The sequence below is a fragment of the Coregonus clupeaformis genome, chromosome 5, assembly GCF_020615455.1.
Source record: "Coregonus clupeaformis isolate EN_2021a chromosome 5, ASM2061545v1, whole genome shotgun sequence".
Taxonomy (NCBI): Eukaryota; Metazoa; Chordata; class Actinopteri; order Salmoniformes; family Salmonidae; genus Coregonus; species Coregonus clupeaformis.
In genome coordinates, this window is record NC_059196.1 from 5079548 (window position 1) to 5106190 (window position 26643).

General features: G+C 45.1%; 1 protein-coding gene across 1 annotated transcript; it reads left to right on the top strand.

The window, feature by feature from the left end:
- Positions 1–674: 674 nt before the first annotated feature.
- LOC121559308 lies at positions 675–21151 on the top strand. The gene is made up of 19 exons (XM_041872591.2): positions 675–1596; positions 3985–4235; positions 7873–8027; positions 8474–8582; positions 9396–9462; positions 9654–9759; positions 10239–11171; positions 11420–14482; positions 17197–17310; positions 17446–17496; positions 17735–17829; positions 17932–18048; positions 18314–18483; positions 18658–18760; positions 18870–19031; positions 19318–19396; positions 19594–19702; positions 19921–20126; positions 20262–21151. The coding sequence occupies exons 2-19, from the start codon at positions 4135–4137 to the stop codon at positions 20408–20410; spliced, it is 5889 nt and encodes a 1962-aa protein (XP_041728525.2). The 5' UTR covers positions 675–1596; positions 3985–4134; the 3' UTR covers positions 20411–21151.
- Positions 21152–26643: the final 5492 nt, after the last annotated feature.

Genomic DNA, 26643 nt, shown 5'->3' on the forward strand with positions numbered 1-26643 from the left:
TCCATGGCTGAGCAGCCGCACACAAGCCTAAGATCACCATGCGCGATGCCAAGCGTCGGCTGGAGTGGTGTAAAACTCGCCGCCATTGGACTCTGGCGCTGTGGAAACGCGTTCTCTAGAGTGATGAATCACGCTTCACCATCTGGCAGTCCGACTGACGAATCTGGGTTTGGCGGATGCCAGGAGAACGCTACCTGCCCCAATTCATAGTGCTAACTAAAGTTTGGTGGTGGAGGAATAATGGTCTGGGGCTGTTTTTCATGGTTCGGGCTAGGCCCCTTAGTTCCAGTGAAGGGACCTCTTAACCCTACAGCATACAATGACATTCTAGACGATTCTGTGCTTCCAACTTTGTGGCAACAGTTTGGGAAGGCCCTTTCCTGTTTCAGCATGACAATGCCCCTGTGCACAAAGCGAGGTTCATACAGAAATGGTTTGTCGAGATCGGTGTGGAAGAACTTGATTGGCCTGCACAGAGCCCTGACTTCAAACCCATCGAACACCTTTGGGATGAATTGGAACGCCGACTGCGAGCCAGGCCTAATCGCACAACATCAGTGCCCGACCTCACTAATGCTCTTGTGGCTGAAAGGCAGCAACGTTCCAACATCTAGTGGAAAGCCTTCCCAGAAGAGTGGAGGCTGTTATAGCAGCAAAGGGGGGACCAACTCCATATTAATGCCCATGATTTTGGAATGAGATGTTCGATGAGCAGGTGTCCACCTACTATTGGTCATGTAGTGTATGTGGATTCTCTTAGCTTTTGGATGACCTTTTGCCTTTCTCCTGTATTTTAATATTTTATGTCCTCGGCTTCCTTGTAGGGCATTTCATGGGGCCCCTCCACTAAAATTCTTTGCAGCTTTCCTTTTATACTTTATCTGAACAAGACTGCCACCCAGTGTCCAATTTCTATAAAACAGACCTGTGTGGTTATTCTAGTTTACTGTATACCTGTATACTGCATTTGGATTAAAGGAAAATTACTCCAACAGCATGTATGCAATCACTTGGAGACTATTTACAGTGTTGTGTTTATCAATTTTCACATTTGCATTTGTACACGCCAGGTGTTTCAAACACCTGTGCTCCATTAAGCCTCAGGCTTACACTCCTCCTTGACAAACAGACTCACTGCCATTATCTCAACAATCATCTTGACTTTGTGGGTTGGATCTTGAGGTTAAGAATGTCACAACTGGCAGGGAACATGCCAAATGGCACGGATAATACATTAGCACCTTGTTAGTGTTCCTCTTGTGTAAATTGTACACCATTGTACTTATTTTCATTGGCACAGTGTAATACGATTGTTATACAATTACATTAGCCTATGTTAAAGATACCCGTATGAAAAAACGACCACTCGTTTAATTGGACAACTGTCTTTTCAATGGTGTTAGCTATTCATACACTTGTTGAAGTTGCTACAGTATAGTCTGCTGTCACAGTTGACTGTTGAAGTTGAACAGTGACCACGAGTCATTATGGGCACTTAACCCGTTTGAGGGAAGCGCACACCTCCCTGAGTCTGACCCACCTACCTCCAGTGGATGTCTGAATTTCCCTACAGACAGAGGTAGCTTCCAAAACAAGGTAAAACTTTGTATTTATAATTTTTTGGTTGGTCTGTATTTGTCTCTCAAAAGTTAGAAAGTAAGATAGCAATCTATTGTTCTTTAGATTTTAACGTCTGATGAGGAAAAACATAAGGGCGCTGTGAAGCCTTACCCACAATGACATTTGGGAAACAATAAAACTGAAGTTATTGACATAACACAGGATTTTTATTCGCGGTCTATCCCAACGGTGTCGAAGGCAACGCTTGTGAACGTAATCATACGAGCTGCCTTAAATGTCCTAAGGCTGGACAGAAAATGTCATACAATGAATTTAGACTTCAGAGACCTTTGCTGTGTATTCTTTCTTATTCTTTATTTGTGCTACATTTTAGGATGGTGTTTTTCAAGCCAGCATCATGTCGTGGACATGTGCAGGTGCATATTAAAATATATAAATAATAATCTTAATAAAAATGTTATTTTTCTTTACAAGGCTGATCTCATTGCTTTCCTATATACAACAAATGTAAACTTATTTAAAAGAGGTCTAAGATACTGCAGCTTAAGTGCGTATCTTTCTGAGAAGAAGACATGAGTCTATGCAATTTAATTATCCAATTACACAAATTTAGTTATGAGGTTAAGTTATGAGATTAAGCAGGCAAAAACATCACATTGCACAAAACATTTCCTTTTTCTAGGTTATCGACTGTTCTCTGCTACTAGGCTACTATAAAATACATATTTAAAAAAGCCTACCTCTTTGATTTACTGACAGTTAAGACCAAAAATATGAAATTATGAATTGTTTTACATTGAACTATAATGTGATCCAAATCCATGAGACAGGACAGAGCCCAGGTAGCATGCATATGAGGCTTCCATATTCATGTATCTTTTTATCTGACAAATGTTTAGCTGTAAGCTTTTTAGCTGTTTGCCCAATATTTATAAGCCATTTTCACTAAGAAGTCTTCACAAGGTTGCTGGTGTTGTATTAAGGCAGTTGACACTACATTATGTTTACTGTTGATAATGGAGGACAAAATATTCATAACTTCTATCAGAGTTGACCTGAAGTCAAAAGGAGGGGTAATCTGTGGGACAGCTGTTCAACTCTAGTTGTCTAGTAGATAATGTGCAAAAGTTGGTTTATGGATCAAGGATCATGTCTCTGAATATTCATTTGACAGTGAATTCTAGTGTCAACATCACTTTGATTTTACTTTATAATCGAGTTGGTGATAACAATACTTAAATTGTGTCTTTGAATGTAGCTTACTGTGAAGAACAAACTATAACATGTATTTATAGAGATGTGATTGATTTAAGTAAGGTAGGCAACCCGTCTAAATTCAAACTAATGGAAGTCAGCAGAATTTCAATGAGAAAGGGAGAAAAAAACGTTTGAATGAGGAGTTTCAACATGGCATTCTGTGGCTGCATTTACACAGGCAGCCTAATTCTGATAATCTTTTCAATAATTTGACTTGACTAATCAGATCAGCTCTGAAAAAGATATATGTGAAAAGATCTGATGTGATTGGTCAAAAGACCAATTATTGAAAAAATATCAGAATTGGGCTGCCTGTGTGAACGCAGCCTATTCGTCAGATGGTTTACACAGGAATAAATCCTTATCTATTTAGGGCTTAATTATACCCAGCATAGGTATGGCAAAATTACATTCATGCTGATTTCAGCTGACTGTCAACTCAACATAGTCTTTTGTTTCTCAATGACTGTAAATCATGATTTATTACTACCTTATTTCACTCATTGTATGCGATTTATTTAACAAGGCGTTGATCACCCCAGTGTTCAGAAACATCTAAAGCACAATAATTAAACTCTCCACCCACTGACTGCACCATCAGAGTTGTTTGTAGTTGAGAGAAAATAATACAGAGTGCACTTAGTCCATGTGACCACAGAGACAAATCACATCAACTTAAATGAATTAGAGGGTTTGATCAAGCATGATTTACTGAATTAATGTTTGATCCAGCATGATTTACTGAATTAGTGTTTGATCCAGCATGATTTACTGAACTAGTGTTTGATCCAGCATGATTTACTGAATTAGTGTTTGATCCAGCATGATTTACTGAATTAGTCTTGGATCCAGCACGATTTACTGTTCATTTACAGTCTTCACAACGTTCTCCATATAGAACCTTGACATGAACAGGTTTATCACCTTACCTAAGGACAAAATGTACTGTCCTGTAGCATCAGATCAAAAGCACCCACTTTTAAATGTTTTCCTCAAGAGCAAGGCCATGCAATGATCACACACTCAAGTCTTTGGTCATATGTCTGTTTTTGCTTAGGGGCACTGTTTTACTATGATGGAATTGTGGGAAGATAAAAACAAAGCCTCCAGGAGCTCACACCTTGAATATTCTTATCAACTCTGCAGGTGCCAGCTACCTGAACGATGCCTCTGGAGCTCCGAGCTTAGAGACATACGCTTCCCATCACATCCCATCACTGACTGCCTCAACAGGCCATAGGGCTCAACTCCAGGCCCTTTCCACACCAGCCCGGGCGAGAGAGAACCTGAGTCACCATGATAGACCTGAGCCATCTGACGGAGGAGGAACAGTCGATGATCATGACTGTGCTGAAGAGAGACGAAGAGCTGAAGAAAGCAGAGGAGGAGAGGATCAAGTGAGTTTGTGATAGCCATATTCTCACAGCTCTGAACCATGACTGTGTCATTAGTGTATTTCCTAGTTTCCACATCTTATTTTGATAACATTAGTGTTGCCCCACTTAGCATCTCCACCCTCTAGCTGAAATTATAGTTATGTAATCAAATACATGCTTTGTGAATTGCATGTAAATATGCTATATTGTTTTAGATAATGTTTTGTATTCAATATTTTGTAATTTCTTTAGTGCCTATTCGTTCCCTTTCATTCTATGAGGAGAGTGGTTTCTCTGTCAACCTCCCCCCACCTGTGTGGGAGAGGTAAAAAGGCTGGTGAGGTGATGTTTGTCTGTCTGTAATATAAAACAACTCAGCCGGATACGGACATAACCTCCACCACAGAGAGGCCTCAATGTGAGATAAGCAATTAGATTATCCCTCCAATTCAACTTTACAGAACCACGTGGTAGACAAAAATGCAGGCTCAATGGTCCGAAATAGATACCCTCTGAGGTAGAACACAGAGATACACCTCACTGCGTTTAACCATGGAATCCTGAGGCACATCCACTACATAAACAACGTTGTGTTGATGTATACTCAGACAGACTTAGAATTTCTTGTCATGTCATTACACATTCAGACGTGCCAATTAAGTACAACTGGGTATCTTAAATTAGCTTCAGTCTTAAGCCTTCTTGTCAAAGCAGTTCCACAGTGAGAAAAAAGTCGAGAAACAAAGGCCTATTCACTTTGATTCTGAAATGGAGTTGGCCAGACAAGTTTATTTCTAACAGTAGAAGACTGGAGACTGTCTCTGTTTGGTTGACTTGTCTGTGGCCTTAGTGTAAAAGGATTAGTGCCAATCGTGTGTAATAATATGCTCCCCCCTTTCACATGACCAAGGTTGTTTACCTTCTCCTTTCCACCTTCCTCTCCCTCCTTAATCCTCCACCCCCTCCCTCCTCCCTTTCTGCGGACTACTTTGCCAATCAATTTGAAAAGAAGGTTGATGACATCCGCTCCTCATTCACTCAGCCTATTGAGTCCACTGGTCCCACTCACAAAGAACTACCCTACGCCTTGACCTCTTTCTCCCCTCTCTCTCCAGATGAAATCCTGCGAGTAGTGAGGTCCGGCCGCCCGACAATCTCTGAATCACCATCTCTGGAGAACTTCTCACTTCCCTCATCAACTCATCCTTGACCACTGGCTGCGTCCCCTCTGACTTCAAAATTCCCAAGTCGTTCCCCTCCTCAAGAAACCAACACTCGACTCCTCTCATGTCAAAAACTACAACCGGTATCACTTCGTTCTTTTCTTTCCAAAACACTTGAGTGTGCTGTCTGACCAACTCTCTCGCTATCTCTCTCAGAACAATCTTCTTGCCCTAACCAGTCAGGCTTCAAAACAGGTCACTCAACCGAGACTGGTCTTCTCTGTGTCACGGAGGCTCTCCGCACTGCCAAAGCTGACTCTCTCTCCTCTGTTCTCATCCTCCTAGATCTATCCGCTGCCTTCGACACCGTAAACCATCAGATCCTCCTCTCCACCCTTTCAGGGCTGGGCTTTTGTATTGCATCCTACCTGGCAGATGCTCGTACCAGGTGACGTGGAGAGGATCTTTGTCTGCACCACGTATCTCTCCCTACTGGTTTCCCCCAGGGCTCGGTTCTAGGCCCTCTTCTCTTCTCTATATACACCAAGTCACTCGGCTCCGTCGTATCCTCACAAGGCCTCTCCTATCTTTACTATGCGGATGACACTCAACTACTTTTCTCCTTCCCCCCTTCTGACACCCAGGTAGCGACATGCATCTCTGCGTGCCTGGCAGATATTTCAGCTTGAATGTCAGCCCACCACCACAAGCTCAACCTCGACAAGACGAAGCTGCTCTTCCTCCCGGGGAAGGTCTGCCCGCTCAAAGACCTCTCCATCACGGTTGACAACTCCACGGTGTCCACCTCCCAGAGTGCAAAGAACCTTGGTGTGACCCTGGACAACACCCTGTTGTTCTCTGCAAACATCAAAGCAGTGACTCGCTCCTGCAGGTTCATGTCCTACAACATCCATAGAGTACGACCTTACCTCACACAGGAAGTGCCGCAGGTCCTAATCCTGGCACTTGTCATTTCCCGTCTGGACTACTACAATTCGCTGTTGACTGGGCTCCCCCTTGTGCCATCAAACCCCTGCAACTTATCCAGGATGCTGCAGCCCACCTGGTGTTCAACCTTCCCAAGTTCTCCCATGTCACCCCGCTCCTCCGCACACTCCACTGGCTTCCAGGTGAAGCTCGCATCCACTACAAGACCATGGTACTTGCCTACGAAGCAGCAAGAGGAACTGCCCCTCCCCACCTTCAGGCTATGCTCAAACCCTACACCCCAACCTGAGTACTTAGTTCTGTCACGTCTGGTCTCTTGGCCCTTCCACCCCTACGGGAGGGCAGCTCCCGCTCAGCCCAGTCAAAGCTTTTCTCTGTCCTGGGACCCCAATTGTGGAACCAGGTTCCTCCTGAAGCTCCCTTTGCTGATAGCTTCTTGATTGAGGAAAAATGTACATACTGTGACTGTGATATTTGTATTTATTAAGGATCCCCATTAGCTGCTACCAAGGCAGCAGTTACTCTTCCTGGGGTCCAGCAACATTATATGTGGTTGTCCCACCTAGCTATCTTAAGATGAATGCACTAACTGTAAGTTGCTCTGGATAAGAACGCCTGCTAAATTGCTTTGGATAAGAACGTCTGCTAAATGACTGAAATGTAAAATGTAAAAGGAAAGATGAGTCCTAACCCTGCTAATGGCAAAACCTTTGCGATTCCCAATCATAAGCACTGTTTCTCTTATTGTAACAGAATTATGTTTCACAAGAACATTGGCAAACAACAAAGGCGTTGCAGCTTTTCAAAGATTCATCCTCTAGATCCAGTTGAGCCTTTTCTATAGTTTGCACATTTGAAAAGTAAACAAATGCAATTAAACATTATTTGATTAGAAACCTGATATCACTTCCGTAATCTAATAAAGTGTGTTATATATGAGGTGGCATTAGTGAGGACTTGTGTTCAAACAGATATGCTGCAGCTTCAGGTGGTTGCCTGTGGTGGTTTACCCAAGGAATTATGTTTCCCCCCATAATATGAGAGTAGAGTTACACAGAACGACCATGAATAGAAACTAGAAACGGTGTCACTGTCTTGGTCAAACTCGCTTGTTCACTTGACTATAAAGGCGTATACTGTATGTAATTTCAGTGCATGTCCAGCATAAACGTCTTGCTTAATCACCAACAACGATTTCAAAGGGAAATCATTGTTGAGCTTTCCCTCATTTAATATTGATTGAATGAAATACGTTTTTTCTCCTCCCAAAGAATGTGAACTATTTGGCATAAGCGCTGCATTGTGTTCCCATGTCTATTGGGTTAGATTGTTAATTCATGTGGTGGTAAATGTACCTTTTCCCGTCAGCGTTTAGCCTATAGTGTGTCTCTCAACCAGAATAAATCAATGGCATTACCTAAAGGTAATCACATCCTTGACTGAACTGTGTTCTAGCCATGACCTCTTGTGCTTATGTAATGTGTTTAATGGGTAACTGTACCATACCCTGTATACTGTAATGTACCTGGGTGTGTTTTTCCCTTCAGGCAGCTGCAGAAAACCAGCGCCCCAGTGGACAGCAGGCTCAAGTACCTGACAGGAGAGTGGTTTTACGAGGCCAAGTCTCTGAGACACAGGGATAAGATCCATGGCTCCGAAGTCATCCTGGCCTCCATGAAGCAGAGGAAAGCAGGTTCTTTAGGTGGGTCGACAACACTGTTCAAACACTAATTGAGCACTGCATACAGTAAGGCATTCTCACGCAAAGATAAAGATGTGCAGTACACACATACTGCCGTATCATGAAAGCCATACATCAGAGTAGAATGTATAGGGAGGGGTGCTACCAAACCACACTGTTTTGAGTTCAAAGTCAGGCCGCAAAGGTACTGTATTTAGTACTAAACGTTGTATTAATATGTGAAGTTTATGATATCGGGTTTGTAGAGTATGTTCAGATCATCAGCAGATATGGGTTATTGAGTTTATAGAGAGTGTACTGTAAGCACTTACTGTATTATCTGTCTGTCTGTCTGTCTGTCTGTCTGTCTGTCTGTCTGTCTGTCTGTCTGTCTGTCTGTCTGTCTGTCTGTCTGTCTGTCTGTCTGTCTGTCTGTCTGTCTGTCTGTCTGTCTGTCCGTCCTGCAGATGGGTCTCTGTCCAGACCCAGAGCAGTTAGCAGTAAAGTCTCAGACATCACCCCCCCTCCAAAACCTGCCAGGCTCCTGGAGGCACCAACTCAGCCCCGGAAGAACAGGTGATCCACTGCTGCACTGCACCACACCTCCCACCCCTCTTTCCTCATTCCTAACCCATTTCTCTCTCTACTGTAGCCCATTACTCTTCCCAGTCTCATGCGCGCGTGCGTGGGTGTCTTAGGTGTGTCTCATGACTCAATATCAGTTTGAGTCAACATAGGTGGTGCTCACTGCTTACATGGAATCTGTCTGCTCTGTTATATTACCAGGATGTGGTCTCACGAGGCTAGGAGTCAGTCACTATGGGAATGCTATAAAAAGTGATTATTTTGAGAAGCTGGTAATTCAATTAGAGAGGCATGACATTTTATGTGTGGCTGTTATTGTACAGGTAACGTGCCAGTATGATTCTCTGCCCAGTCACTTGTATTTGAACCGTAAATAAAGTAAATACAAAGTGAAGCTTTCTGTTAGTCTTGTAGTGAAGCTTGGTGAGTTTGGCATGCTATGCATGAGGTCATATGGGCTGTGTTGACCTCCCTGACTCCCAGTGGGCAACAGCCAGCTCTCTAGGTGAGTCGGCTCTTCCATAGCCCTGCCTCCCTTTGATGTCACAATTAATGTGAGCAGGCATCAGTTATGCGGGAGGCTTGTTCACTGAACAGCCGGTCACAGAGGTGCTCAGGAATTGAATGAGGAAGTGCAAATACTAAGCCCTTTCCTTACAAGGCCACAGTGTAACAGTGGTCCCCAATGTCCATCTGATTTGACATCCAGTATAATGTATCCTGGTGCTCTGAGGGCTACTCATCTATAGTATAAAACCCCAATTCCTATTCTATTCTGATGTGATCATTCTGTCTCCTTTGCAGCGAAAGCCTCAGTATATCAAATGCAGAGAAAGAGAGATTGAATTCAGTGGTGCAGTCACCGGGAAGGGTATGTGAGATTTCATTTGCAGAGAATATATGTGACGCATGAACAGAATAAACAAACAAAGTATTTTCATGCTGTTCTGATTTACTTCTGTTTTTCCAATCACCATATCACAGTATGACTTTTACAATATTATGAAATATAGAATCATAAACTAATTGCATTTCCTAATAATTTTCTTCTTCTCATTCCAGCCAAGGCACAATCCTTTCAATCGAGCATCCCTTATTCTGGAGGTAGAGAAGACAGAAAAACTGTTATCCAATGGAAATCAAGAGGCTGAGAAAGCATCTGAAGCAGGTTAGAGTGCAGTGCATACACCTTTTTACACAATCAAGCATAATGCAAACATACAGGTACATTGAAGAATAGGAGATTGAGTCAAATCGAGTAACATGATCTTTCAGAATGCTCTGAGAACATATTTTGGCTGATTTACAATAGTGCTTTACAGATGTAGGATCTTAATTATTTTGTTGCAGAGAATGTTCCTGCACTGCAGATGAGCTTCGTGATTTACATAAATTCGCAAAAAACACACGGCTATATTAACAGTATTGCACTTTTCATTTAGCCTACTTTTGGCTAGCTAATAGCATAATCACGATCAAGCAACATTATGGACTAAACATTCAAATCCTGTTGCTGTGGCAATATAGGTCAAATTAAGATCCTACATCTGTAGTAAGGTTATACCGATGCCAACCAGGCCTGTGACATGGCAAGAATTTATCACAGTAAATAATCATAATCTCCTCATTGTGTTCTCACACACACAGAGCCCTTATCTCCCCTGAAGATTCACATGACAGCAGACTCCACCAGTCACAACTCAGCAGACTCTGCCACCTCCGAGGGGTCCTCTCTAGGATTCAGGCCCGTGCCCAAGAAGAGAACCTTCCTCTCCCGGCACTCTCAGAGCTCTCTCACAGGCAGTGATGTCTCCGTCCCTGGGCAGCAGGGTCATCCAGCTGGGTCAAAGGTCATCACCCCTGCCCCTCAGGGAAGTCTCCAATATGGCTCCAGCTGTGGCTCCAACCAGTCTAGCCAGGGGGCCTTGGACGTTCAGTCACAGAAAATGTATCCAACTCCCATCTCTGAGTTACAGAACAATGCAACTCCAGTATCTCCCTCCAGTGAGCAACTGAACACTTTGAGGGTCCTCTCCCATAAGCCACTGAAGGATTTAACCCTAGTCTACACCAATACTGAGCTGGAGAGCGAGAAAGAGGCCCATGAGAGAGAGAGGACAGCAGAGGAGCCCTCAGATAACTCACTTGTCAGACCCCTAGTGAGGACCCCCTCTCCTCTTACGGAAACTGAGAGTTCCAAAGTTCCATTGAAGCTCCTGATTGAGCGAAAGCCTCTCAGACTGTTGGACCTTAGACCAGCCACACACTCTGATAATGACAGACACACAGATAAATCCTACACAGGTCGTCAGAAGAGTGAAGGTAGCGATGGTCTCATCCAGAGAGAGTTTGTCAGTGTGGGTCCTCCTCAGGGCAGAGAGAGGTCTGATGGTCCATTTTCAAAACCTCTGTCCATACCACTCTCTCCGAGCTCAGAACTAACAGCCCCTACTCACCACCAGCCTTCTCAGCATGCAGCCTTTCAACTCATTGAGATGCAGGACAAGGAGATGATAAGAACCCACAGTGTGGGCACCGCAATCAGACAGGAGGACCTTAGTCTTCCTCCAAGCACTGTGGGTAAGTTCAAAGACAGAAAGTGAGAATTCATGGAGCCCACACTACAATCTAAAACCAGTGTGAAAATGAATTCAAAGTAATTAAAGTTCTTGGCCCAAGGGTACTGTTTATACATGAACGTGATCAATCAATGGAATTCTCACTAATGATGAAGGGTATTACTAGGCCACTGTTGAAATGTCTAATCTTTAGTTTTTCAGCTTATTTCCTCATTCATCATAACACTTTTATGAACTTTCTTTTTTCAGATCAATGGAAACATCATGAACTCCATAACTCTGGGGATAAGCCTGATAAATATGTTAATAAAAAACCAGTAGGCCACAAACCTGCCTCTAAATCAGCACCACGTAGTCCCCAACCCACAGGGGAGGAGGGCAACTCCATCGCTAAAGTCTTAGAGTGGTTCAGCCGCAGCACAGACAGCAACAACTGGTTGGAGACTGAGAGCAATCAACCAGACATGGAGGAAGACGTGATTGGATCTGTGAAAACAGATACAGATGATCGGCCTACCTTTGAGAGCAGGTCTCAGCAGACAGAGAGGAAAGCTCCAGATGTGAAGAGAAAGCTTCTACATGTTGACCCCAGCCTGGATATGCAAAGTATTGGAGAAGGAGTGTCAGTGTGTTTAACACCAGAGGTAAAGGATGGATCTCGGTCTGAATCCTCTATGGATCAACCTCCGGACCAGTCACCTCTGAATACAGAAAGATCATACCAGCCCAAGATACGCATGTCTGAGGCTGAGAGGCTGAGAGCAGCATGTAGGAAGGAGTTCAAGCAAGTGATGTTAGATAGAGAAGAGGATGTGATAGATAGGCAAGAGGATGTGAAGAAGGTCAGTGTCCCTCTAGCCAAATCTGCTGGAGCACAGGTCACAACACAGGAAGTCAAACAGAAGGAGGAGATCCAAGATGAGAACCAACCACCCAAAATCTCCCACTTGAAGTCCTTCTGGGAGAAGGGCAACACTGGGCCCAAGATACTCATCAGCAGATCAATCACTGACAAAGGACAGAAACCAATGGAGAAAGAGAAAGAGAGAGAACTAGCAGAGAAGTCTCATAGAACTGTTACTGGCTCAGAGTCATACGGTGTGGAGGGGTCATCCAGGAAGAATCTCAGGGATGGAAAAGAGAATGAACGGTTAAACCTAGATACTCAACAAAGCGCTGCTAGTGTTCAGCCGAGTGTTAGCCCTTACAAACAGGAGGTATACAGACCCAAAAACAGTGTTGTTATTTCTCCCTCTATAGAGATACGTACACTGCCAACCTGGGATGATAGCTACACCCCTGGGGCTCAAAGTGAGGAGGACAATTTGACTTTAACAGAAGAAGATCTCAGAAGATCCCCAATGACAGTAGACAGAAGAAGCTCACAGGCAGAAATACTCTACCTAAGTAGACTCCATCCTCAGCCTGACACGCTGTCCCAGTCCAGACTCAGCCCAGAACGTCAGAGATTCTCCCCATCAACACTCAGTCCTCAGCCTGAACTGCTCCTCCAGCCCACAGTCAACCCCCAGCATGTGAAGCTCTCACCTGCCATACCAAAACCCCAACCTGAAATGCCATCCAGGGTCATGTCCAAGTCCAGTCCCAATCTACTGCCTGAACTACTCTTCCAGCCTACAACCAGCCCAGACTCAGAGAAGTTCGATCAGTCTAGACACAAGGTTGGAAAAGAAAGTGAACAGTTTGCCCCCAAAACTCAGCAGAGCAATGTCAATGTACAGTCAAGTGTGTTCACTAAAAAACAAGACCACACCATTAAAGATAAAGGAAATAGCGCACACACCCTGAAACAGGTTCCCCCTCGGCAGGACAGCAAAGCAGACAATTTAAAGCAGCTCAAGTCCTTCTGGGAGCAGGAGAAGAACAGGCCTATATTTTACACTGGTAAATCAAAAGAGGCAGGGGACGCCAGTGTGACTCAAACTCCATCATTGGCCCTAGGAAGGCTGAATAAAAGGTTCACCAAGTCTGAGTTTGACCTGAGGTCAATCTGCAATGAATCTGATGTCGACCACGAAGGGGATTCCAACCTTTCCTCTGACAGAAAAATACAGAATTTCACAGTCTTCACAATGGATCAGAGACTGGAGAAGTCGTCCCCAGGCCTCGGAGCAAACCGCTCGCAGTTTAAGAATCTCTGCAACTTCTGGGGTGAGGCCACTTTGAATAGCAGTGGGCCGATCTCTTCTGACAAACCCAAAAGCCCCAAAAATAAGGAGCCAATGGATGCCCAGAACTCAACGCTGGAGTTAAAGCAATGTGTTGACCCTGATTTCTACAGCAAATCTGCCTACAGTCAGTCACAAAAGGTCAGTGCTAGACCACCTTTGGATGAGAGCCGGCTCAAGAAAACATCTTCACCTTCTTCACCATCTTCTCCATCTCCCCCTCCATCTTTAGTCAGGGGGAACAAAGACAGAGAGCACCAGTCAAGGTCTAAATTGATTGGGGCGGGTTCAGGAGCTATGATTGACACTAAAGAGCACCAGTCAAAGTCTAGATCAGTTGGGGTGGGATCAGGAGCTATGATTGACACTAAAGCCAACTTCTCACCTCAAATCACCATAGAGTCTGAGCAGCAAAGAGCCCCTGGTGTCCCCCAGGTAACAACGGGCTCAGAACAGGACTTCACCAAAGAGGAAAAGGCCCTGAAGCCCCAAAGCACCTCAGGAAAGGAATCTCGGTCTCACAAAGCTAGAAAAGACAGTTCTGGAAACTCAAGTGGAAGTGGACGTGCAAGTGCCCTTCGGCGCGCCACCAGTATGTTCACATTATACATGAATGAGGAACAGGACCATACTTCTCTGTTGTACCCTAAAAAGACACTGGATATTAGTCCTGTCCAGCCCAAGAGGACACAGGGTAGACGACAGAGTGCTGACAAGAACACACCTCCTGGTCCGAGGAGGTCCTCAAAATCATCAGACGAGTCTGAATCTCTGAACCCTCGCGCTCGGGCCTTTGTTCCCAGAGACTACCGCCATTACCTGGGGTTTACAGAGAAGACCAGTGTCCACACTGCTCTGGCCCCGGCAGCGAAGGAGCAGAGGGAGGCAGAAGGCCCGCCTGGAGCTGAACTTGACCTGAGTGGTGGCCTTGTCAGATCCAGCACCCTAGTGGGCTCAGAGGAGCGCTACATCAGGAGGAGCAGCAAGATAACCCAGCGCCCCATGGCCCTCTGGTCAAACCAGGGCAGCAATGACACCGGACGAGAGTCATCATTCAGTGCGTCTGAGAGAGCATCGAGCAGCACGTCTGAAACTTGGTCCAACTCCAGGACCAGTTCAAACCGTGAGTTTTGATGATCTACACGATAATGCCCTGTTGTTTTAGTACAAGTGTTATGTAACCTGTGATACAGTGGGGGAAAAAAGTATTTAGTCAGCCACCAATTGTGCAAGTTCTCCCACTTAAAAAGATGAGAGAGGCCTGTAATTTTCATCATAGGTACACGTCAACTATGACAGACAAAATTAGGAAAAAAAATCCAGAAAATCACATTGTAGGATTTTTAATGAATTTATTTGCAAATGATGGTGGAAAATAAGTATTTGGTCAATAACAAAAGTTTCTCAATACTTTGTTATATACCCTTTGTTGGCAATGACACAGGTCAAACGTTTTCTGTAAGTCTTCACAAGGTTTTCACACACTGTTGCTAGTATTTTGGCCCATTCCTCCATGCAGATCTCCTCTAGAGCAGTGATGTTTTGGGGCTGTCGCTGGGCAACACAGACTTTCAACTCCCTCCAAAGATTTTCTATGGGGTTGAGATCTGGAGACTGGCTAGGCCACTCCAGGACCTTGAAATGCTTCTTACGAAGCCACTCCTTCGTTTCCCGGGCGGTGTGTTTGAGATCATTGTCATGCTGAAAGACCCAGCCACGTTTCATCTTCAATGCCCTTGCTGATGGAAGGAGGTTTTCACTCAAAATCTCACGATACATGGCCCCATTCATTCTTTCCTTTACACGGATCAGTCGTCCTGGTCCCTTTGCAGAAAAAACAGCCCCAAAGCATGATGTTTCCACCCCCATGCTCCACAGTAGGTATGGTGTTCTTTGGATGCAACTCAGCATTCTTTGTCCTCCAAACACGACAAGTTGAGTTTTTACCAAAAAGTTCTATTTTGGTTTCATCTGACCATATGACATTCTCCCAATCCTCTTCTGGATAATCCAAATGCACTCTAGCAAACTTCAGAAGGGCCTGGACATGTACTGGCTTAAGCAGGGGGACACGTCTTGCACTGCAGGATTTGAGTCCCTGGCGGCATAGTGTGTTACTGATGGTAGGCTTTGTTACTTTGGTCCCAGCTCTCTGCAGGACATTCACTAGGTCCCCCCGTGTTGTTCTGGGATTTTTGCTCACCGTTCTTGTGATCATTTTGACCCCACAGGGTGAGATCTTGCGTGGAGCCCCAGATCGAGGGAGATTATCAGTGGTCTTGTATGTCTTCCATTTCCTAATAATTGCTCCCACAGTTGATTTCTTCAAACCAAGCTGCTTACCTATTGCAGATTCAGTCTTCCCAGCCTGGTGCAGGTCTACAATTTTGTTTCTGGTGTCCTTTGACAGTTCTTTGGTCTTGGCCATAGTGGAGTTTGGAGTGTGACTGTTTGAGGTTGTGGACAGGTGTCTTTTATACTGATAACAAGTTCAAACAGGTGCCATTAATACAGGTAATGTGGGGGGACAGAGGAGCCTCTTAAACAAGAAGTTACAGGTCTGTGAGAGCCAGAAATCTTGCTTGTTTGTAGGTGACCAAATACTTATTTTCCACCATAATTTGCAAATAAATTCATTAAAAATCCTACAATGTGATTTTCTGGATTTTTTTTTCTCAATTTGTCTGTCATAGTTGACGTGTACCTATGATGAAAATTACAGGCCTCTCTCATCTTTTTAAGTGGGAGAACTTGCACAATTGGTGGCTGACTAAATACTTTCTTTCCCCACTGTATATCATGAAAACATATAATAGTTATTTGTTTATCTGGGTTCCCTGTGAAGTCATCTTCTTGTAGATGTTTTTGTAGAGGAGGCAGCATCCAGGATGCAGTGTCCTTGTCTGGCTATATGTGTCAGTGTAAATAGAGTGTGTGCAGGTAATCAGCTGCCTGTGTTTCATTTGTGGGTTGAACGATATGCTTTTGTAACTTTATTGACATCACATGGTGCTCTGATAGAGCCAACAGCCTAGTAGCCAAGTTTTGCTTTGTTTGAGTTAGGCATTCCTGTTCAGGATACACCTAGAACTTTCTTGAGTTTACTTATATGAGTGTTGATATTTATAATATAGCCAGTAAAACAAATTATTTTCTACAACTTCAAACATATTTTTCTCTTCCAACTTAAAAACTCTAGAGACGCTTTGGCTATCTGTAAACAACATTATGAACACTTGCTCTTTCCATGACATAGACTAACCAGGTGAATCCAGGTGAAATCTATAATCCCTTATTAATGTCACTTGTTAAATCCACTTCAATCAGTGTAGATGAAGGGGACGAGACAGGATAAAGAAGGATTTTTAAGCCTCGAGACAATTGAGACATGAATTGTGTATGTGTGCCATTCGGAGGGTGAATTATTTAAGTGCCTTTGAACAGGGTATGGTAGTAGGTGCCAGGCGCACCGGTTTGTGTCAAGAACTGCAACGCTGCTGGGTTTTTCACTCTCAACAGTTTCCCATGTGTATCAAGAATGGTCCACCACCCAATGGACATCCAGCCAACATGGGCCAGCATCCCTGTGGAACGCTTTCGACACCTTGTAGAGTCCGTGCCCCAACTAATTGAGGCTGTTCTGACTGCAAAAGGGGGGAGGGGGAGGGGGGTGTAACTCATTATTAGGAAGGTGTTCTTAATGTTTTGTACACTCAGTGTAAATGATCAGTGTAAAGAGGCCACATGTCATGTTTTTTTAACATGTCTATGTGTGGTCTTTGTTGAAGGCATCTCCGTGTACTGTATGAGCAACTCTTTCTCTGTCTGATATTTTAGGTGAAAATTATGATGAGGATCAGGACCCTGTACAGAAGGCATTGAAGAGAGCTCAGGCACGCCAACAAAATCTGGCCAAAAGTCTTGAGGATATCACAGCATCCATGCCACCACGTGAGAAATGTCCCTTGTCTCCTCAACCACTATACAAGCATTATAGTGGTGCTGTCAGGATGGCTCAGGTACCAGTATTAATGCATGTTGGGGTGAAAAAGTCATGCTGTCTTTGTTTTCCACCATTCCCTACAGGACAAGAAAGAAGACTAGCTCCCCTTGATGACTTCAGGCGAAGCAGTGATGGTTAAGATTTGTTTTGTACCTTTCTTGGACATTTTATTTGCCTTTGTGTCGATATTGGGTTAGACAGTTTATACCAAGTATAATGTAGAATACAGGCTTTTTATTCTATGTTGTAGAATGCTAGCATTGCTGGGTAATTCAATAGCTACAGTAAGTGATCTGTGATAAGGTTATGAGAGTATTATGGAACCTTAAACAATTAACCTCTCATCCCTCTCTCTGTTCTGTCCTCCCTCAGCATCCACCCTCCCCTCTCCCTCCTCATCCCTCTACTCTGACACTGAACATTTGAAGAAGATGAGCAAATCTGTTCCCTCGTTCCTGCAGAACGAGGTAAAGCCACAACAGCTTTATTCCATGCGAGCGCTTTAGGTCAAAGAACACTGTATGTCTATATGTGCACTGGGCATTCTAGCGCTGCAGTCTGTGTTCTAGAGCGATGGCAGAGACACTGACTCCGCCTCTGAGAACAGTTACCATGGAGGCAGGCGGAAGACGGGCAGATCTATGACTAACCTCAGCAGCTCCTCTGGCATGGCATCGGTGTCCTCTGTATGTTCACGTCACGCATGCCCTGCTAACACGCAACCACTGTTCACATTCCAAGCACGCACATTTTATGCCTAACCAAGCTTAACTGGCATTTTCTATTGCCAACTATCATGATTATACAATATTAACAGTCTTATTAAATCTCTTAATTGTTCCATTAACCACACATTTGATAGTTTTTCACATCATGATTTTAATGAGAACTGCCTGAAAGGCTATGGTTTTATGTAAACTGTTTAAAAGGTTTTAACTCTGTGTGTGTTAGCTGAGTGGCAGTGTGATGACCATGTACAGTGGGGACTATGGAGGTGTGGAGGTGCAGGGGAACATCCAGTTCTCCATCAACTACGTTCAGAAGCTCAGGGAGTTCCACATCTTTGTGGCTCAGTGCCGAGACCTGGCCGCCGTCGACCCCAAAAGGGGCCGCTCTGACCCGTGAGTACAGTACCAACTATTATACTAGGCCCCTGATAGAACTCCTTATGGTCCCTGAATATTGGGAATTCCTAATATATAGCCTTGCTTTCTTATTTACTACTCCATGATTGATTGGACACTGCTGAAATACATGGTACTTTGTGTGTATGATTCTTGTGTTTCTTGTTGTAGGTATGTTAAAAGTTACCTGGTACCTGACAAAGCCAATCTAGGGAAGAGGAAAACATCTGTGAAGAAGAAGACTGTCAACCCCATTTTCAACGAGCTCCTCAGAGTAAGAGAGTTTCTAAAAACGTTATATGATTTAAGTTGAATAGAGAAATGTATGATTACACATAGATCAGGTCTGACATAAAGTGCTCTCTCTCCTGTTCCTTCATCAGTATCGGCTTCGTCTAGAGTACCTCCGAACTCAGACCCTCATTCTCTCCATCTGGCACCACGACACCTTTGGCAGGAACAGTTTTCTGGGCGAGGTGGATGTGGACCTGTCCAAATGGGACTTTGGCCACACCCAGATGAACTACTTAGCGCTGAAATCCAGGGTAAGAAAACAACACACCTGCTTTGTCTGTGTACTGGTCTCATTCAAAATATTAATCTAAGACTGAAATCCATCTCTATGCTTTTGCTATTTATTTAAATGTCTGTGCGTGTTAGCATTCTGTGACATGACATGTTATATGTATATTGTGTGACATGACATGCTATACACAGTAGGTTGTGGAGGTGTAGTTTGGAGTGTGTCCAGTGAGGTGGTGGTGCTATATAGTAAATTGGGGTGTTCTCACTGTACTCTCTGTGCTGACTGTCTCCCCCTGGTCTCCTCAGCCCACCTCCAGTCTGCAGCCCTCAGATGACAGAGGGGAGATGAAACTGGCCATACGCTTCCTGCCTCAAGTCTCCCACAGTAAGAGTCTGCATGCCTCACATGTCTTAACCGTCACCAGTGTCTATAAGCAATTTATTAAATAGAAAAGGTATATTTTATCAAGAAAATGTGTTGCTTTCGGTAACTAGTTACCATACATTAAAATATTACTTTTGTGCAATAGAAAGATACAGTGTACACAAGTTCACTGAATCATGCTTGATTCTGACCACTAGGCCCAGGCAAGGATCCCCCCTCTAACAAAGGTGAGGTTCACATTTGGGTGAAAGACTGCAAGAACCTTCCCCTCATCAGAGGGGCCACCATCGACCCATATGTAAAGTGGTACGTACAACACATGCCATAAATAATATCAACATTTGAAATGTATGAATTGCTAAATATGATCAAGGACAACTACAGCATCTGGGGAGAACAGAAAATGTGGAGGCCTATCATAAGACATATCCCCTTCTTAGCCTCAATTTCCAGCCTTTCACATTTACTTTGTAATATTTCTGAAACAATTGCCTGACTTGTGAGACTGCCTGACTCCTCCGTAGCTTCGTGCTCCCGGACACAAGCAGAAAGAGTCGTCAGAAGACGCGGGTGCTGAGGAGGACGGTGGAGCCGGTGTTTAACCACACCATGGTGTACGACGGCTTCAGACAGGATGACCTGAAGGAGGCCTGCGTGGAGCTGACCGTGTGGGACCGTGACAAGCTGGCCAGTAACCTCCTAGGGGGTCTAAGACTGGGGCCTGGCACAGGTACTAATGGACTATTCTATTATATGATTTTATATTATATTATAGATTTCTCCACAGAAACACAGGTACTGAACATCCATTTTATTCCATTGACTTCACTGGCTAAGCCTAGGTTCTCTCCATCTCTCTCTACAGGCAGAAGTTATGGGGCGGTGGTGAATTGGATGGACTCGAATGCTGATGAGGTAGCTCTATGGGAACGAATGATGATCTCTCCAAACGAATGGGTGGAGGATGTGCTGCCACTGAGAATGCTGACCACAGCAAAGACTGTGCTGAAATGAGAACGACTCTGAGAGAAAGTCTTCAACCTGCCACAGTTCAAATAACTTTGTTGCGTTTTGTGTTATATACTTTACATGTGATGTGTAATCTAGAATAATCAAATACATTTTATATTGAAATATTTAGGAATGAAGAAGCACTTGTAAAAATCAACTGAACAAGTTGATGATCAAATTTAATTTCATGTTATATTAATAATCATCATACAACCCAAATATTATTATTATCAGCCAAAACACACTTATTTTCTGTGTTTAATCCTCAATTTCAACAAGTTTACTCACTCCATTATTTATATTTGATATGACAATTTTCCATGACATGAATGTACATCCTAACATTATTAACCACAATTAAAGAATGTGCAATGATGAGTATTCAGAGTTTTGATTAGTGTCCAGAAGAAGTGAAGAGTTTTAGTAGATCTGTGGTCTGTCTGTGTGTGATGGTGATGTACAGTCTACTCTGTACCCATCTCTTCAAATATCACTGTCTGTATAATGGCCCTCACATGTGACTTTGTACGTGGTGTGCCAGATCACTTTGGGCAGAAAGCACTGAGCGCTCCGGATCACCAGCCCCACCTGGTGGACAGACACACAAACAGCAGGCACTATTATTTTACCATACATGGTCAGGAAATGGTTGCTTTGGGAACCTATGACTGATTTTCATTATTTTCAAACTGTTGGTAACATTCTGGAATGGGATGTTTTAGCAAATAAAAAAAGCCTAATACATTTTTTTTCATTACCTGTATTGAGAGTAACTGAATTTATGTCCTACTGTATGTGAGGACGTCTCATAGAATTATGGTTCTCTTCCCGTAACACACAACCAACCACAGAGTGAGATTCAGAGCTGTAGCATAATATATCATATGTAGCATAATATACAATATGTTATAATATAATATCTTATATATAATATATATATTATGTATGTTAATTATAATCTCTACATCTTGGTGAGTGTTCCCTGGTGATGACATAAGTGGTCAGTGAGACAGGGCTGGTTGCTCATTAACTCCATGGCACTGGAGAAGCAGAGGGAGGTACAGAGCTGGGCCAGTGTGTCACTGCAGTGCAGCTGACGGTCTATCTTCACCGTCTCAAAGGACCTCACCCTCACGTCTGGCTCCCAGCCTTCCCTCAGAGTGTACAGGGAACAGGTGCACCTGAGCCAGGGCAGTGGAGCGAGAGATCAACAGCGTCCCAAATGGCATCCTATTCCCTATATAGTGCATTACTATTGACCAGGGCCCTGGTCAAAAGTAGTGCACTAAAAACGGAATAGGGTGCCATTTGGGATGCAGACCATGAGTCATAGGGGTAAATATAAGTACTGTATGAAACTGTTAGTGGCAGAGCCGTAGAGCTATATGCATGCCCTTATCTAGAAGTTTCCCACAGTGCAATACTGTACAGTACAACACAGTACAATTTTCGTACATTAGTGTATGCCACCCCCTGCTACATTTTGAATTGCTTTACATGTTTGCCACCTACGGGATAATTTATTAACTGTTTTTGGAAAGTGTTTTGATGATCTTGCCTCTTTTTTTATGCCCAAAAAGTCCATTAGCTCCTTTTTCTCTTTGTGGGTTTGAAGGGTAATTTGTCTCTTCCACATCTTTATCAATTTCCTGGCAGACCACATCCAGCAGGAGTCCAGCCAAGACAAGCCCTGGCAGTCAACCAGGTACACACACACAAAGAGAATCCATGTCTGTACATATCAAACCAAAAGTGTGTGTTAGACAACTGATGGATGTGAGAAGTTAGATTGAAGTACTAGCAGTCTGTTACCAAAATGATACTTAGCTATGCTTCTGGTTTAGGTTTTCTTTAGACTTTCCACTTGTTCCTTGACTGAACTAATATTGTATTTAGGCTACTGAATATACAGAAACCAAAAGATAGGTGCCAGGTGAAATTGCTTAAATAAGACAAATAGTCAAAATAATTACCTGTGTAGGTCCTTGTCAACATGCTGCTCTTTTGTCTTATTGCACAAAGGGAGCACATTCTCTATAACCAAGCTGAAGCTGCACTTGAACATTTGTATGATACATCTGCATAACCACCCAACCAAGACATCCATGATACTCTCCCCAGTGACAGTTCACGACTGCTTTCCCAGTAATACAGCACCCATTGTCACAAAATACAAGATAGGAGAATCGAACTAGTAGAACTACTCTTAGGTAAAGGCCTAAACTATTGTTGCCACCCACTGGGGAGCCAGGCCCAGCCAATCAGAATGAGTTTTTCCCCACAAAAGGGCTTTATTACAAACGGAAATACTCCTCAGCACCACCCCCACCCCCCCTCAGACAATATGCAGGTGAAGAAGCGGGATGTGGAGGTCCTGGGCTGGCGTGGTTATACGTGGTCTGCAGTTGTGAGGCCGGTTGGACGTACTGCCAAATTAGCAGTCAGCATGCCAATTGCACGCTCCCTCCAAACTTGAGACATCTGTGGCATTGTGTTGTGTGACAAAACTGCACATTTTAAAGTGGCCTTTTATTGTCCCCAGCACAAGGTGCACCTGTGTAATGATCATGCTGTTTAATCAGCTTCATGATAAGGTGGATGCATTATTTTAGCAAAGGAGAAATGCTCACTAACAGGGATTTAAACAAATGTGTGCAAAACATTTGAGAGAAATAAGCTTTTTGTGCATATTGAACATTTCTGGGATTTTTTATTTCAGCTCATGAAACATGGGACCAACACTTTACATGTTGCGTTTATATTTTTGTTCAGTGTACTTTAATACGAATCTGTCAAGCAAGTGCATACAACATTTGTTCTGGCCTTTAGCTATCATACAAAATTTACTTTGACTATTAGTCAGCTATCATACAAAAGATTCTTACAAACATCTGTACATGCCGTATTTATGAACTATACATTTAGGTGTGTAGAAGATGATTACCTCTAGTACCCTGCTGCCACTTTATTACAATTATTAATGCTATGTTTCTGTAACATTATGCATTAAATGTTGCTTAATACTTTCTCACTAACGTGTATAACATTGTAATCCATGAACTAAGAACTAACCATCCTTTACTTATGAACTGAGAACTAACCATCCTGTACTCATGTTACTGAGAACTAACCATTCTTTACTCATGAACTGAGAACTAACCATTCTTTACTCATGAACTGAGAACTAACCATCCTTTACTCATTAATTGAGAACTAACCATCCTTTACTCATGAATTTAAAACTAACCATCCTTTACTCATTAATTGAGAACTAACCATCCTTTACTCATTAATTGAAAACGAACCATCCTTTGCTCATTTGACTCATAACCTGCCACTGTATCATGTCTTCACAACAGCTGTCTATGTGCTCTGGGGACGTAAAGTACCCCACAGAGTGTTAGCTAGGAGTCTGGTCCCAGTCTTCAGCCATGTCAGGAGATACGGTGTCCCTGGTCCTAGACCACATCTCATTGGAAGATTGATAACCTTCTCCTCCTCAGGAACAGACCAATGAACAGGGCCATGGAGAGACAGATCACATCCAGCACTGCAGTACTGACGGCCACATGCCCCGTTGGGCTTTGTCACGCCCTGACTCTGAGGACTTGTATTTGTTGAGTCAGGGTGTGTATTTTCTGTGTTGTGTTTGCTATGTCGATGTTCTATGTTTAAGATCTAGAATGTGTAGATCTATGTTGGCCTGTGTGGTTCCCAATCAGAGGCAGCTGTTGCTCGTTGTCTCTGATTGGGGACCATACTTAGGCAGCCTGTTGGCACCAGTTAGTTGTGGGATCTTGTTCCGTGTAAGGTATGTTGTTTGTATGCTACCTTGGACTTCACGTTTCGTTTGTGGTTTTGTCGTGTGTTGTATGCTTATCACGCTGCGCCTTGATCCGTCCCGTGTGTAAATGAACGTGACAGAAGATCCCACCAAAATAGGACCAAGCAGCGTGTTCAGGAGCAAACGCCGGGAATTAATCAGGAGGTTACTTTAGTAGATGTCCTCCTCGGTTGGGGGAGAATTACGGAGGAGGAGGCCGTCCGCTACCGGAAGGCGATGAAGGAGGATGCCCAGGTAGGAGAGGTGAAACGGCGCCAACAGTGCCGACGACGGAGACCCAAGAGGCAACCCCAATAAATGTTTGGGGGGGGCACACGGTGTGGACGACGAGGCAGCAGGAGGCAGCGACAGGGCGATTCTGCAGGTTAGGAGAGGAGGCCACCAGGTTACGGGGGCTATTGGTTCAGAGGGAGCAGGAGTTATTTGGTCAGAGGGAGGAGCTACAGGAGGCTATAAGGGAGAAGGAGAGTGTAGAGGCACGGCGAGAGGAGCTGGTTAGGCAGCAGAAGGATGCGAGTGGTGCGTGGCGCCAGTCCGGTCCGGCCCGTTCCTGATCCCCGCACTAAGCCAGAGGTGCGTGTTCCCAGTATGGCCCGACCCATTCCTGCTTCCCGCACAAGGCCAGTGGTGTGTGTTCCCAGTACGGTCCGGCCCGTTCCTGCTCCCCGCACTAAGCCAGTGGTGAGTGTTCCCAGTACGGCCCGACCCGTTCCTGCTCCCCGCACTAAGCCAGTGGTGCGCGTCGCCAGCCCGGTCCGGCCTGTTCCTGTCCCTCGCACCAAACCGGTGGTGTGTGTCGCCAGCCCGGTCCGGCCTGTTCCTGTCCCTCGCACCAAGCCAGTGGTGCGCGTCGCCAGCCCGGTCCGGCCTGTTCCTGTCCCTCGCACCAAGCCAGTGGTGCGCGTCGCCAGCCCGGTCCGGCCTGTTCCTGCCCCTCGCACCAAGCCAGTGGTGCGCGTCGCCAGCCCGGTCCGGCCTGTTCCTGACCCTCGCACCAAGCCAGTGGTGTGCGTCGCCAGCCCGGTCCGGCCTGTTCCTGTCCCTCGCACCAAGCCAGTGGTGCGCGTCGCCAGCCCGGTCCGGCCTGTTCCTGTCCCTCGCACCAGGCCAGTGGTGCGCGTCGCCAGCCCGGCCCGGCCTGTTCCTGCCCCTCGCACCAAGCCAGTGGTGCGCGTCACCAGCCCGGTCCGGCCTGTTCCTGTCCCTCGCACCAAGCCAGTGGTGCGCGTCGCCAGCCCGGCCCGGCCCGTTCCTGCTCCCCGCACCAAGCCAGTGGTGCGCGTCGTCAGCCTGGTCCGGTCCGTTCCTGCTCCCCGCACCAAGCCAGTGGTGCGTGTGTCCAATCCGGCACGGCCCGTGCCTGTTCCACCGGTGCCTGGTCCGGCACCGGTCAGCTGCTCCACTCCGGAGCTAGAGCAATCCGCTCCACCGGGGTCCGGTCCAACTCCGGTCATCGGATCCACTCCGGAGCCAGAGCAATCCGCTCCACCGGGGTCCAGTCCAGCTCCGGTCAGCCGCTCCACTCCGGAGCCAGAGCAGTCCGCTCCACCGGTGCCTGTGCCAGCTCCGGTCAGCGGTTCCACTCCGGAGCCAGAGCAGTTCGATCCACCGTCGTCGGGTCCAGCTCCAGTCAGCGGTTCCAGTCCAGACCCAGACGTCAGCCCCTCTCCAGGTTCGGGGTCTCCCACACCAGGGGAAGCAGCGCGCCGAGGTCCAGACCAGACCAGGGGCGCAACAGGGAGGTGGAGAGTAAGTGGTGGTCACGCCCGGAGCCGGATCCGCCTCCGATGCGGAATGCCCACCCGGCCCCTACCCTGTTATGTTTATGTGGCGCGGTCGGAGGGGGTACTGTCACGCCCTGACTCTGAGGACTTGTATTTGTTGAGTCAGGGTGTGTATTTTCTGTGTTGTGTTTGCTATGTCGATGTTCTATGTTTAAGATCTAGAATGTGTAGATCTATGTTGGCCTGTGTGGTTCCCAATCAGAGGCAGCTGTTGCTCGTTGTCTCTGATTGGGGACCATACTTAGGCAGCCTGTTGGCACCAGTTAGTTGTGGGATCTTGTTCCGTGTAAGGTATGTTGTTTGTATGCTACCTTGGACTTCACGTTTCGTTTGTGGTTTTGTCGTGTGTTTATTCGTTTAAATAAACATGTATGCTTATCACGCTGCGCCTTGGTCCGTCCCGTGTGTAAACAAACGTGACAGGCTTCTCTGGGACTGGGAGGAGACTGTTGGAGGGGCAGAAAGGAGGGATATATCAACATACTGTAGCCAATGAGTGCATTTATTTTATTTTATTGAAAGCCATAGGCCTTGATGACTGTGATTATCAAGGGCAGCTTGGGAGAATTTCTTACATTGTGAAGCTGTTGGAAGACCAGTAGCAGAGG

What these genes read in the sequence shown, in the direction of transcription:
- LOC121559308 (XM_041872591.2), top strand. Translation starts at nt 4,135, where the DNA reads ATGATAGACCTGAGCCATCTGACGGAGGAGGAACAGTCGATGATCATG. An exon ending in CCTGCCTCAAGTCTCCCACA is followed by an intron (nt 19,397 to 19,593) that starts GTAAGAGTCTGC and finishes TCTGACCACTAG; the next exon opens with GCCCAGGCAAGGATCCCCCC. An exon ending in AAGACTGGGGCCTGGCACAG is followed by an intron (nt 20,127 to 20,261) that starts GTACTAATGGAC and finishes CTCTCTCTACAG; the next exon opens with GCAGAAGTTATGGGGCGGTG.